Source organism: Trachurus trachurus, assembly GCF_905171665.1.
Source record: "Trachurus trachurus genome assembly, chromosome: 6".
NCBI classification, from domain to species: domain Eukaryota; kingdom Metazoa; phylum Chordata; class Actinopteri; order Carangiformes; family Carangidae; genus Trachurus; species Trachurus trachurus.
This window is the reverse complement of record NC_139897.1, coordinates 10,748,087-10,761,713: the sequence shown is the minus strand read 5'-3', so window position 1 is coordinate 10,761,713 and position 13,627 is coordinate 10,748,087. Positions and strand designations below refer to the sequence as shown.

Below are 13,627 nucleotides of genomic sequence, written 5' to 3'. Positions count from 1 at the left end.
TTGGGGGCAGCCCTACTGCTGGAATAAAACGTTTGTGGACGTTTCTCCCAAAGGAGCAATGCAGTTTTTGGTCCAAACAGAATATGGTAGTCTGCAGTAGGGGTGACTCCAAATATACAACGATTCATTGATTTGATTCGGAGAAGTCTGATTCGACTGCCAATCTCGCTGTCAAATCATTACAAAATATGGTTATGAAAAACAGATCGTACCATTCTGACTATATGGGGGTGCTCACTGCTGCTGAACATCTGATTTCACATTTCACAATCTATTTGTTGATATAACCTATTTTGATACAAACATCACTGTGGGTGTTCAACCTTTTCAGTGGGTGCTCGAGCCACCCGGCTCACTATCTCTCAATGTCTCTCCTCACTCCATGTCGTTTCCTTTCAGTGGACGAAAAAAATTGAATTTGGGCCGAAAGTTTTGTTTACAAGATTCAACTAAGTGACGTGTTCCCTGTCTATCGATCGCACAGCACCTACTCACACACACACATGCAAACACACACCCACTACACACAAAAAAGAGCGCTGTCCATGGTGCTGTGACACTCGACCCCTGAACCGACTATACAAGCATTGATGCACATATCACATTGCACATTTTGATTATTACATCCATGTATTTTTAGGCTCCTTGATTAAAGATATAATTCTTCAGTGTATGTAAACTTAATGTAAATGCAGGTTTAGCCCTGTTGCAGAGGCTAAACTTACATTTACATTACGTTTACATTAGAGTCTGAGGTGTTTCAGCAGTGTGGTTTAGTTTGGTCCTACTAAAAAGAAAAAAATGACTGATCCACCTGTTCTTTTATCAAGATGCCTGTCCTGCTAAATTCTCAGACACAGTCATACAGTACATGTGTAACATTGTCTAAGTGGCACATGGGTTTCAACTCATCTACTAGCACTCAGAGAGTTTATATTGCTTATTCCAAACAACAGGCCAGAAGTCTGCTGGTCAGTTATTTATGTGAGAGAGGAGGACCACAGTATGTGGAGAATGTTGATCTTCAAAGGATGATTCCCCACTTGGTCCACGGGACAGCTGAATTTGTCAAGGTATCGGTTAGACCACTTCGGCCTCATCTTGAGTGGAGCCTGTTCTGACCCAGGAGGGCTCATGTTTGGCATTGATGCATTTCAGGACTCATGGAGCTGAAAAATGTGACCACGAAGGCATGAACTGTATTCTGTAATCACTGCCGTGTAAAAGTTTCACTATTTTAACAACTCTACTGTTTGCAATCATAAATCAGTCACTCAATCTTTGAACAGCATGATAAACTAAACATTTAAAAAAAACAAAACAGTGACGTTTGGGCTGGACATTTTTACAGATACTACCCTTATACAGGCTGAAAGTGGATCCATTTGTGGAAGAGATAAATATAGCCCCAGCCCTGACCATTGTTTGAATGGGTCCTAAGAAATTACCCTGTGTACATCCATTAACCTAGTTGGAGCCATTTCAAATGGATGTTCTTCTTCTCTCTTAGACAGTCTGAGCAGTAGCAGATCATTATTTAACAGTTATGTGTGTTGAATCACTGTGGAGTCATTGATCTCTGCATCTGACGTTTAACCTTAATGGGGACCGTTTCTGCTTCCAAACAGATAACTGGTGCCATTCAACAAGTTATTGTCAAATGCCCTTTAAAAAAAAAATTAGTAAAAAAAAAGTACAGTGCAGTGGCATTTATTTTCTGTGGCAGCAGTGCACATGGAAAAAGAGCTCTCCTGTGTGGGGATTCAAACTGGGACTAGGTTACAACGGAAAAAACCTACCACCACTAATAACTATATCTTACTTTCTTGAGCCGTGACGTCGTGTGCTGTGAGAATTTATGTTTGCAGTTCTACAAAGAAATCAGTCGAGTGTCAGTTACTAAATGAACACTTACACTAAGAACCATGTCTGTGCCATTTATCATCTCAAGACACTCCAGTGTCTTTGTGCAAGTGTTTTCATTGCATATGCCCACTGCTGAGACCTGAATACCAGAGTTCTTGTGTGCTGGCACTGTGAGACCCTTGATGGTTGTGACTGCATCCCTCCCTCTGTGACAGGGCTTTGAGATTTTGGGGTGATCCTGGCTGGTTTTTACACACAGACCAACACACCCCTCCTTTAACTCCTTTCAGGGGGGACAAGCTTTTCATGGGACTAATTGGAGTGTGCAAGCCATCACAGCTGAAGTGCTCCCGCAGGGCCTCTCTTTCTCTTTTTCTCTTTTCTTGCCTTCTCCCCTCCTCCAACACCCAGGCTTTTATTATCATTTGCCATATCGAGTAAACAACCTGTTAGTGTAAATTAGGGTCCAGTGAGTGATGAAGCGACACATCCAACCCCTCCTGCCTTCTTTGCCTCTGCGTTCTCTTCTCTCCCTGGCCGCCACACTCTTTCCATCCCTTTGAGCTCTTTCCTCTTTTGTGCCCCCACCCTCTGTTCTGCCTTGTTTGGCACGCAGCCTTTTCAAAGACAGTGGTAGTGATGGTGGTGGTGTGTGTGTGTGTGTATGTGTGGATGGATGCAGGGGGTCTGAAATGAAGATTGAAGCGGACAAAAAAGCCCTGGCGCAACCTTGAGGTGGAAATTAATAATGATAAAAATAATTACTGCCCCACTCTCCTCGCCCACTCCTCCCCGACCTAGTTTTCATAATGGAGAACGATAGCCCCAAGTCGCACATTATGTGTGCTTAAGTGTGTATTGGTGTGTCTGTGCGCGTGCACATAGGGGAAGGGGCTGCAGAATAGCCATGGTATAATAGGGATGGATGTAGGACAGGACCTACATGAAGAAAACACAGAGGCCATCAGGTACGGAGATGTGTGTTGCTGTTAATAAAGACTGCTACAGGTAAAACAGATGGCTCTCTGGCACACATGAGCTGTTTCACCCTCGTTCTGTCTCTTGTGCATTAGAAGCACTTGTAGTGGTGTTTGTTCATCCCTTAGAGTGCAGGGATCTCGCTCATGTGGATGGCTCCGTTGTTTGGGGAAATGTATTTTGTGCGATTGTGTGTTTGAGCACTGCGAGCATGTGTATTAAGCAGGGGCGAGTGGAACATACACAGTGAACACTGTGCTGTGACCATTCTGTGTGGGTCAGAGAAGGATGCAAGCACGTGTGTGTGTGTGTGTGTGCACATATGCACGCACATTTTGTAATGATAAACAGTCACAGGCACAGTCTCCAAGTGTGCGTGTGTGCAAATGAGTTTGCATATATTCAGTTGGAACAGTGAGAAATGTGCCGTAGCAAAACTGAGCTTCAATCAGCTTTTTTGCCCATCAACCCTGAATTTTTTTGGATTGGCAAACTCACAGTTTTGATGCAGTGGTCTCATGAAATAAATGAAGAGGCCTTGATGCGGTGCTTTTGTCAAAATAAGTGGTGCTAATTAAAAGCAATAAGCTGTGTGGGTTGTCAGTGAATCAGCCATGTAAACTATCCTGAAAAGGCCATCCACTTCATTATTAGCGCTGCATTGTACACCTTGTCTAGGCAAACATGTTTTTATATAAATAAAATAAAGAGGCTGCTGTTGCTGGGCTCAGTTGGTGTGTCAGAGTCAAACATTATACTGAGCACATGTTGCTGAAGAATATGGTGAGATGTCTGAGATGTTCCAGTGGACCTGTTTACTTACTGTCAAGGCCTTCTCCCCATCATCCTGACCTGTCTATGTTTCAGCAGCAACTCTCTGTGCCCAGCCAAAAGTCTGCTGGTTAAGGTGTATGGGCTTATATTTGTCTCATTAAAGGACAATTCTGGGCAAATTCAACTCAGGGCTGTATTTTCCTAACATTTTAGGTCTAAAAGAAGCAATCTTAAGATTTTCAGTTTAATTGCTCCTGTTCTGCGCTAGTTGTGTCTGTCCCCGCACCGCCACGGCAGCGATGTATGGGAGCGGATGCAAGTTCTGCTGCTTAGGCTGTTTACATCTCTCAAAGCCACAGACAGCGTCAGATGGCTACTCAAACATGCACCAAGAAGTTTATTTACTTAAAGGGACAACGAGGAGTTTTGGAAAGCGACGTGTTCTCATACTACATTTACCATGAGCCTCCGCGTGCACGGTGAAATTCTTGGACCGGTGCAAGACGGACGTCTTGCCAAGAATGTTTTCATTCATCAACAATGAAAGTCGGAGGTTCGAAGACGATCACATACCGTCGTAGTTCCGACCATAAACGGCGATTCGGTGGCGTTATTATCATGACCCGCCGGGCAGCGTCCGTGAAACCGAAAGTAAGGAAACACTGTTCGGCTCGCCCAGCGTTTCTGCCACTAATTAAAATAACAAAATAACGATAGAGACAAAACAATAATATTTATTGAAAATGGAGCCATTAACAAGTGTGGGTGGCGTAGATTCATCCACATTAACGTGAGACTTTTTTATAACCAAATAGAAACTCCTTGTTGTCCCTTTAAAGCAAGCCAACATGTTTGTAAAACTAGATCTAATTCAAAGTCTCGCGCGAGACCCAAGTTGACGCACTTGGTGTGTTTACGTGCAGTCGGAAGCTCCCGTTTGAGTCATAAACACAGGAATATCAACTCTTGACTTGCTTGAAGTAAACAAACGTTTGAGTAGCCATCTGATGCTGTCTGTGGAAAAAAAATGTTTACTGTGTGACACATGCCGTGGCGATGCGGGGACAGACACAGCTACTGCAAAACAGGAGCAATTAAACAGAAAATCTTCAGATTCCTTCTTTTAGACCCAAAATGTTGAATGAAAATGAATGAATGAATGAATGAATGAATGAATGAATGAATGAAAATGAATGAATGAATGAGTGAATGAGTGAATGAATGAATGAAAATACAGCCCCGAGTTGAATTTGCCCGGAATTGTCCTTTAATACCAGTAAACGCACAGGTGATCTACAAATATTCCTTGGTTTGCACACGTGTTTTGCTAACCACAAATACAAATTTCAAATTTGTAACTTGTATTTTGGTTTTTACAAAAATGTAAATATATTGTGCATTTGTAAATATATAATTTTCCATTTGTAAAAACAAAAAAGTCATTTATAAAACTGAAAATTCTGTTTGTGAAGTGTGATTCAGCATTTGTGGATCACCAATCACACACGCATCTCTTTCCTCAATGACTATTTCTGAGGCGTTCTTGTCGAGATCCACACAGATCCACAAACAGCTGGTGATTCACAAATGGCCTGCCCTCCTCACCAGTAGGGGGCAGTGTTGGCGAGTAGCTGAATTGACAACAAATGAAGAAGGTTGCTACTGGATTGAAAAACGGTTTATATTTTATACATGTCACGTGGATTTCTGCACGGCCACGCCCTTTTAGGAGACTAGCGGCAGCCTTGAGTGTATTGACTCCAATGGGAAAATTGAATGTGCACAGATTATGGTCAATTCTTTCGCCCCACCATTACTGAAGTAAATTTTGGATCCATTTTTCACAAGCCACATCTCTTCTGAACATTTTGACACAAAAATGGCAATTTTCAGACGGACACATCAGGAGAAAATGAACTTTGTTCAAGACTTGTTTCTGTCTCAACAACACACTCTTGCGAGATTTGGCACAGATCTCCTCGGCAACGTCAAACAAACGGTTGCGAACGCCCTCGAAAAATTATTTAAATAATTTCCGTCATGCTAAATATGACTGTTAGCAGTGTAAATATTTAATGTTATCATAAGAAAATATAAATATCCCACTTTAAGTTTCATCTCCCTACAAATTTTATAAATCCACTCACACATTCACAGAACGACGTGGGGGGACCCGTGACCACGCCCACTTAGGAGACAGGAAGTGTAACCATTTCATATCATTGGAGCAGCCCGTTAATATAATACATCCATGGAGCAGCCTCTCATATCTTGGTATATGAGTATCTTTGCTGGATTATCTCGAGAACTTATTTTAATTCCCACTGTTAATACATCACTTTATTAAGTTTAAATATTTTTTTGAGAAAACAAGCCCATTAACTTACCCGTAGGTTTTTAGAGGTTTACCGCCCGGCTGGTTAAATTCTTTTTAGGAGATAAATGTTGGTCTCATTCAGTGGTATATAGTCTGTGTGATAACTATTTAACTATAGTCTATAATGGGCTATGTACATTAAAGCAGAAGTGAGTGATCCGGTCTTTTTGGCTAATGCTGCGTTCCAGGCAGGCTGTTGAAATCATAAATTACAGCTTCAAGTCACAACTTACGACTTTGTAGCGTTCCAGGCAACCCACTCGTGTTTTTCCGACCTGTTTTACCGGTGAAAGTCACTATAACGGCCACTCGTAACTTCCGACCGGTGAACACGTACCAGATCGAACTGGTACGACTTCACGGTCGGAAAAATACGAGTTTCCTTGAACGCACCATAACAGTCCTCGTCGCTACGTCACCACATTCACGGCGTCCCTTGGCTGCACACACAGCCCTGCATGCCGTTCTCTCTCCTCATTGGATAAAAACTGTAGGATACGATAAATGTTTTCTCTTCGGCTCAGAGCAGAGCAGAGTGACTGACAGACCCGTGTTTCAGACCAAACACTCTATGTAAGTGATTGCTGTCGGAAGATATAACTATTTAAGACTTATATTAACACAAATATATCACTTACTTCTGCTTTAATCACCACATTTATATTAATAAATAAATATTTGACATTGAAATGATGAACAACGCAGGTCGTTTTCTCCCCCGGGCTGACGACGCAGGTTAGCCAAATATTTGTAGATCACCCTCTGTGCGTATTAATGAGACAAATATAAGCCCATAAAGGTGATCCCTGACATATCCAAGCCCAGACAGCGTTCTCCTCCAACTTGAACGTTTCATCACTGCTGATGTTCCCTAGCAGTTACTTCAGCTGCTACTAGGTGTGCTGATACCAATACCAGAAATGCTTCAGATGCTGTCTAAACACTGATGTCTGTGCACTTTATAGTTTCACACCATGGATGTATTATATTATAATAGATCCCATGATTCACATCTAGTCGAGTCAAATGTATCCGTATAGCACATTTCATGTGACCAGCGTAGCTCAGTGTGCTTAGATAAGAGCAATTTTAACACAACAAAGACACAAGAGCAAATAAATGACATAAGAGAGTGTAGCTGATTTAAACCACACACACATCTAGCTAAAATCTTGTGTTTTTAACCTGCGTGTGAAAGTGGATAATGATGTGATCTGATGGTAAGGTCCCATAGACTTTGACTGTAGTGACTAAAAGCACCGTGAGCTGATCTAGACCGTATACTTGGAATAGTGAGGGGGCTTCTACCTCCAGATCTCAGGAGCCTATCCAGTGTGTACTTGACCAACAGGTTATAAGGCGATAAAATAATTCTTCTTAGCTGCTTTATAACAACAAATACAGGAAGTATAGCCAACAGGAACTGCTGTTGTACAGTAGTATAGTGAGGAAGACTTGATTTCCAGTAGAAAGTGTAATGTTAGCCATTAGCAAAATGTCAGCAATTTGGCTACATTGTACTGAAAAGTCCCATCAGTAAAAAAGCACATGTACAGTATGGCTTTAATTTTGAGGGGTGGCACTGGCATCAGGACAACAAGAGTTGTTGTATTTATTTGAAGATTTACACCTGAGATGTTCACGTATCAGACTGGTTATCACAGAAGGAAAGATGGTATCGGAACATCTTTGTTGACACTGTGACAGGAACCAAAGACCTTCTGGAGCTTTGAGTAAGCATGGCCTGGGCTCCCTGTTCCCAGTGACCTACCAGGTACAGTCGTGGCAGAGTCGGAGGGATGTCACAAGGATGCAGATCACAAAGGTTTTTCTTGGGGCAGCATGGCCTTTATTGGGCTGATAAGGAACTTCTTGCTGAGATTATCAACTTATGTAAAATACACAAGTTTAACGCAGACTTCAAGTCAAGACCTGAAAGTTAAGAGGTATATTTCTTCAGTGAGGACTCGAGGCTGTAACCATAGTATGGCAACATTTACAGAGTGGAAGGCTATCGAAGCTTCACATAAGGACTTAAGCTCTTTAAGAAGTCTCACCGGTGAGTTAATGCAGTTAGATTAATTAAAAGTACTTAATTAAGGCAATGAGGGGCTGAAGCAGGGTGGCTGTGAACTGGTTGAGAGGAACAGCAGAGGAGGGCTGAGATAACCTCTGACCTCACACTCCAGTCTCAGCAGTCTGGTCCACTTCGCTGACCTCATAAAGCAGCTAGGGAGGACACACTCTGTTTCTGAAAAGTTAGTGCCAGTCGGACCACCATACACTGCTTGGTCATGGTGTTACTATAGCCTCTATGATTAAAAGGAAATGCTTGAGCAACTGTGATGACTTGGTTCTTTAAGATTTTAGGAGAAAGTTGTTGCTGTATAGTTGCCATGGATGAAAATGGATTTCATCAGACATAAAGTGTTCTCAGTGGAGAATAAATTGTGAAAGACTGTAAAGATGATCAGGAGAGCACACACAGAGTTTTGTTTCTAAGCTGACAGAGTACAGAATTGAGTTCTTTTCTTCAAACCAGACCTTCAGTAAATGTATTGTAATGTTGTGTGTCTCTTTATTTGTCAGTAACTACTGATCAGACTGGCCACCATAGATAGACACAGGACTCGCCAAAGGGAGAGCAGTTCCCCTTTAAAGTTGCGTAATATTTTTCTTTTTGTCCAGCCTCTCTTGGACGTCTGTATTTCTGTGTGGATAAACATGCTGACTAGAGCTGGCCTGGGAGCAGCAGCTGGCCTGGCAGGTGAATGACTTCACTTGAGCCAAATATAAATCTTTCCTCACATCAAAGCGAGGACACGCAAGAAATGAGATGAGATACAGTGAATGCACTGCATTTAGTTGTAAATAATAGCGCACACACACGTTTTGCTTGTGTGTGTGTGTGTGTGTATCTGCTTGTGTGTATGTGCGATCCGGGGTTTAGACTGTGAAAGCATCTGGCCATGCCGGCCTGGCTGCGCTGTCCTGCTGTGGGTCAGTCAGGCTGTTTGGACGTGAAGCGACTGACAGTGTGTGTGCAGCTTGCTGGCTTAGGAGTGTTTATGTCTGTAATAGGCACTTAACCACACAAACCCAGCAGGCAGCTAAAGAGAAAGACCAGAAGAGACACTCGATGGTGTTAACAGCAAGTTCTTTGAGGCCCCCCTCCTAAAGAGTAATAATTTATTTAATGTGGTTTTTCTTTTTGGCCTTGTACCATGGAAGGTATTGTATAGCCACTGGGAACATTTGTGTGTTTGTGATGCACTTGGAAAATTAATCTTTTTATATCCTCAAGGTCTGCTGAGAGAATAATCGAGGGGGGGTGGTAGTGTATCACTTACACACAGTAAGAAATGGATGAGCAGAAAAAGAGAGAGACGTGGAGGGAGTGTGTAGCTGAAAAGTGTGAGGAGTGAAGATTTGTGTGTGCGTGTGCTTTTCGTATTTATTCTTGAATGAAAAAGTAGATGATGAGAGAGGGAATGTGCGAGTGTTAGAGAAACACTTATCCATCATTTGGTGAGCAGAGGGTGAGGTGGGGGGTGGGGGTAGAAAGCAGCATTACTGCTGGTGTCTTCAGTGTAGTGGTGGGTTAATCTGGAGCAGAGAGGTGGCGCACAGGGGCAGGGTGGAGGAGGGGGGGGGGACTCTGACAAGGGAAAAAAAGTTGGAGAATCCTGTGGAAAAGGAGATTCTGATGGAAAAGCCATGAAAAAAGCAACAGTAGTGAAGAAGAAAAACAAATCTGAGTGCTGCTGAAGACAAGAGGAGAGACTGAGCGGCACAGGGTTGGAAAAAGAGGGAGAGGGAGATCGAAAGAGGGGAGGGGAAGAGGCACAGAGAGAGAAGCAGAAACAGGGAAGGAGAGGGAGGTGAAGAGAACGGAAGAGGGAGGGAGAAAGGAGGTGTGATAGTGGGTGGGAGAGGAGGAGACAGTCTGGTGGATGGGCAAAAAGACAAAGGAAAGAGAGGAGAGTGAAAGGGATCTGTCAGAGGGCTGGTTAGGGATGAAGAAACTAACAGATGCATAGAGATAAGACAGCCAAGGTCTCATGAGAGGGATACAAGAGTGCAATGTGGAGTAACACAGTGGTTTAGTGAGAGGTAAAGAGGAGGAGAGAGGAGAGGTGGAGAAAGAGATTAAGGAAAAAGACAGAGTGATAGACTGGCAGAGAGAGAAAAGGGAGGAGAGAAGAGCTGGATGAGAGAGAGGAGGGAGGCCGTCTCATAGAGTGCATACAGCACGCGTGGAGCTGGTGTTAGAGCGAAAGAGAGACACAGAGAGGGAGGGAGGGAGGGAGGGTGGGAGGAGAGAGGGAAACAGAGGGAGGGGGTGAGGTATTTAAACGCCGGAGCAGGACAGCACAGGCGAAGCTCTGAACTCCCCGAGAGTGAAGGTAGGACAGGGAGAGAAGCAGAAGAACAGAGCTCCACAGTTCTCTCTCACAACCAAGCCCACACACTCACACACATTAATCTCACACATACAAACACACACAGACACAGGCACGCACTTTTGGACTTTCGACTCATCCGTGGACTCCAAGAGCTGTCCTCTCCTCTGGGACTCTACCTGTGCCTTCCTTTGCTCCCACTCATCTCTCTCCTCACCTCTTCACCCACCTCCACTCCCCAGCCCCTCGCCTGGTGAGGGCAGATGGCCGTGGTGCAGGCCTCTTTCGGGGGTGCCTTAGGCTGTGCCCTGCTGGCCCTAGTCTTGGGGAGCAGCAGCATGGATTTCGGGGCGCCCCCCGCAAGCTTCTACCCCCGTTTCAACCCCTTCTTCTTCCTGTGCACCCACCATGGGGAGCTGGAGGGAGCCGGGGTGGCAGAAGGTGGGGGAGAGGTGCTACTCACCCTCCAAATTACGGGCAGCCCCACTGCCTACACCCCTGGACAGGAGTACCAAGGTGAGCACACCCACTACGGTGTCCACTTTTCCTTTTCTTTCTTTTTCACTGCATGCTGAAGAGAATGGTGTCTATTGTTTCACCAGTTTGTTTATCAGTGAAGAATAACACAAAACAAGTGTTTTCAGATGATGTGAATGTAAATTTGGCGGCGAGAACACAACTTGTGTTTTAAAACTGCTTTTCTTTTGCGAAAGACTTTCACTTTGAAATTGTATATATTTTCCAAACGAACACATATTGCTAAATCATGCAATTTTTAAAAAATATGCAGGGGATACATTACAGTCAAGATATTAAACGTACACCTAAATTAAACAAGCACATGTGATTGGATTCATTTTCTTGCAGGTGCTTTGCTTCACACATGATGTGTTGCTATAGTGTGTGCATATGGGAGTGTGCGGTTTGTGTGGGGTGGCTGTTGTTGGAAACCAGCATTTATGTAACTGTTATAAGTAGTGATGCTGAGTGGGACTCCTGTTCAGTGCTATGAGCGGCTTTGGTGTTTTACTGAGCTGTGCTCCTGATGCTCCATGTGTAGGTGGCTTCTCCACAGGACTAACAGTGAGATCCCTCCAACTGAATGAGAGTGAGAGTGCGAAAACTGCAAGTGCGAACGGACAAACAGAGCGCCATAGAAAGAGAATTCTCTGACTGATAGAAATAAAGATTTCAATCAGGAAACCTAGAGTATAAGAGGAGACATAGATTAATGTTTCCTTTCCCACACTGATGTCCTGGCACCTGGTCCTGGAAAAAAGATCCACTCTGACCCCCCAAACAGTGTCACTCACTCTCGCCACTCACTTAACACTGAGGACAGTGACCCACACAGGCCACCACAGACCGACTAAGGTCACATTCCCATGCAGCTATCCTGTCCTATGAGTTGGATGTATACACAATCAGGTTATATCTAGCTTCCTAAATACACACATATCTTGTGTACATAAATTTTGCCCATATCTTTTCCTAGCCCGGTCTCTGTTGAATCTGCCTAATTTGATATGGCAAAAACAGTTGATTTATTACTCTGTTCTTACTTTAACAACTGTATTCCATTATCAGAGAAAATAAACCTCTTGATTTCAAAAAGGATATGAGCAGCGGTGTAATTGTATATAGGAAGAAAAAATAATAGATATGAGAAGGCCAGGAAAAGAGGGCAGGAAAGGAGAGGAGTCTGGAAGAAGCAATATTATCCTCTGCCTGAAAACAACAGCCTAGATCAACCCTTCAGTCAAGCACCTTTTAACTGGGGCTGGGCTTGTAGGGAGAGCGGGTGGGGAGAGATTTGAATAACTAGCTGGTGGATGGGAGGGATAGAGTGCACGAAGAGGTTTAAATAATTAGCATTAGAAATGTGGTGGACTGGGAGGAGGGAGAGATTTAAATAGGGCCACGGCTGGGATCGGATGGAGTAGGGGGAGATTTAAATGACGATGAGAGGATTGAGCTGATAAGATACCAGCAGCGGGGCTTGCACGAAAAAAAAATGACAGGGTTCCAAGCTGCTCACTTTTTTTTTTCCTCCATCCCATGTTTTGGCACATGATGATAGCTCATTGTTAAATTTCTGGGGTTTTGACTGAGTTTGCTTGGGGATGGGCGGATAAATGGGAAGTCAGCAAGTGATACATGGCTGGTTGTGTCCTTAGTTGTGCAATCAGGAGTAATCCCGGTTTCTGCCGTCTCCCCCCACCTCTGTCTCATCCTCTCAAACCTTAATGGTTACATGAATCCTTACATGTTCTCACCACGGCCGCTGCCTGCTTCATTGTGACAGGAATTGTGTGCGAGATATACAGACTGGGATTAAGGGTGCAAATGTGTCTGCCTGCTCTACTGAAAACTGAACGATACACAAAAACTGTTCAATATCATCTTCTGGTGATGTGTAGAAAAGGGGCCAGGGAAGTGTTTTTGGGAACATTTTCTGTTTATTTCTGCACAGGAACTTTTGTATTTCAGCATACTTCTTTCATATGCTTTGGTCAATTGTTTATTCCTCATTGATTTTATGTGCTCTCTAGGCCTTAGTTCTGGATTACATTTGGTTTAATCTTCTAAAAGCAACTTGTGATCTAACCACTGAAAGAGCTGCATGTGGAAATGGTGGGCGGAAGGCATTAGAGATGCTGGCCGTGCGGTTGAAGGGCTGTAGAAAAGCAAACTGAAGAAAGAGTGCGAAGGAGAGAGAGGTTGCCGGTGGAAAGAGGGAAAGTAAGAAAAATAAAAGACAGATGACCCCTACAGTATGAAAGAGACAGGAGGTGAGCACCTCAAAAAAACACCTCAGCATTCAGTGTTTAGCAAGAGTAAGACTCTGTGTGGCCAATTTGTCGTACAGTAATTGGGTTTCTGATCTGACCTCACCGCCTCTCGCTTCTGTTGCTTTTGAGTGATAAGACCATGTGTAGGCAGCCAGCATACTTTGTGTGTGTACTGTATGTGAGACAAGATGCCTGCGTTTAGCTATCAGAATGAAATGACCAAGAGAGGTTGTGTTACTCTCTGCGTGAAATGTTTGAGAGGGTGGGTGTATTGGCAGGGTCATGGTAGACAAAATGAAAACAGAAATACTGTAGAGGCACCCTGAACTGCTGGGAAACGGAAAGAGGAGAAATGAAAAGATTTGTAGAGTTTTGTGTGCTTGCATTCAAGCTCTCGGGTCAATCCTTGTACTAGACAAATGGAAACCAAGTGTCAC

At 43.7% G+C, this 13,627-nt stretch overlaps 1 protein-coding gene across 2 annotated transcripts in view; it reads left to right on the top strand.

Annotated features, from left to right (window-relative positions):
• Positions 1-10,661: 10,661 nt before the first annotated feature.
• Positions 10,662-13,627, top strand: part of reln (reelin) — a gene marked incomplete at its 5' end in the record, with an annotated part of 88,675 nt that continues 85,709 nt past the window's right edge. For both annotated transcript variants that reach the window (XM_083974039.1, XM_083974038.1), the window contains one exon: positions 10,662-10,914. In XM_083974039.1, the coding sequence (XP_083830165.1) occupies positions 10,662-10,914 (253 nt within the window). The remainder of the gene's footprint in view (positions 10,915-13,627) is intronic.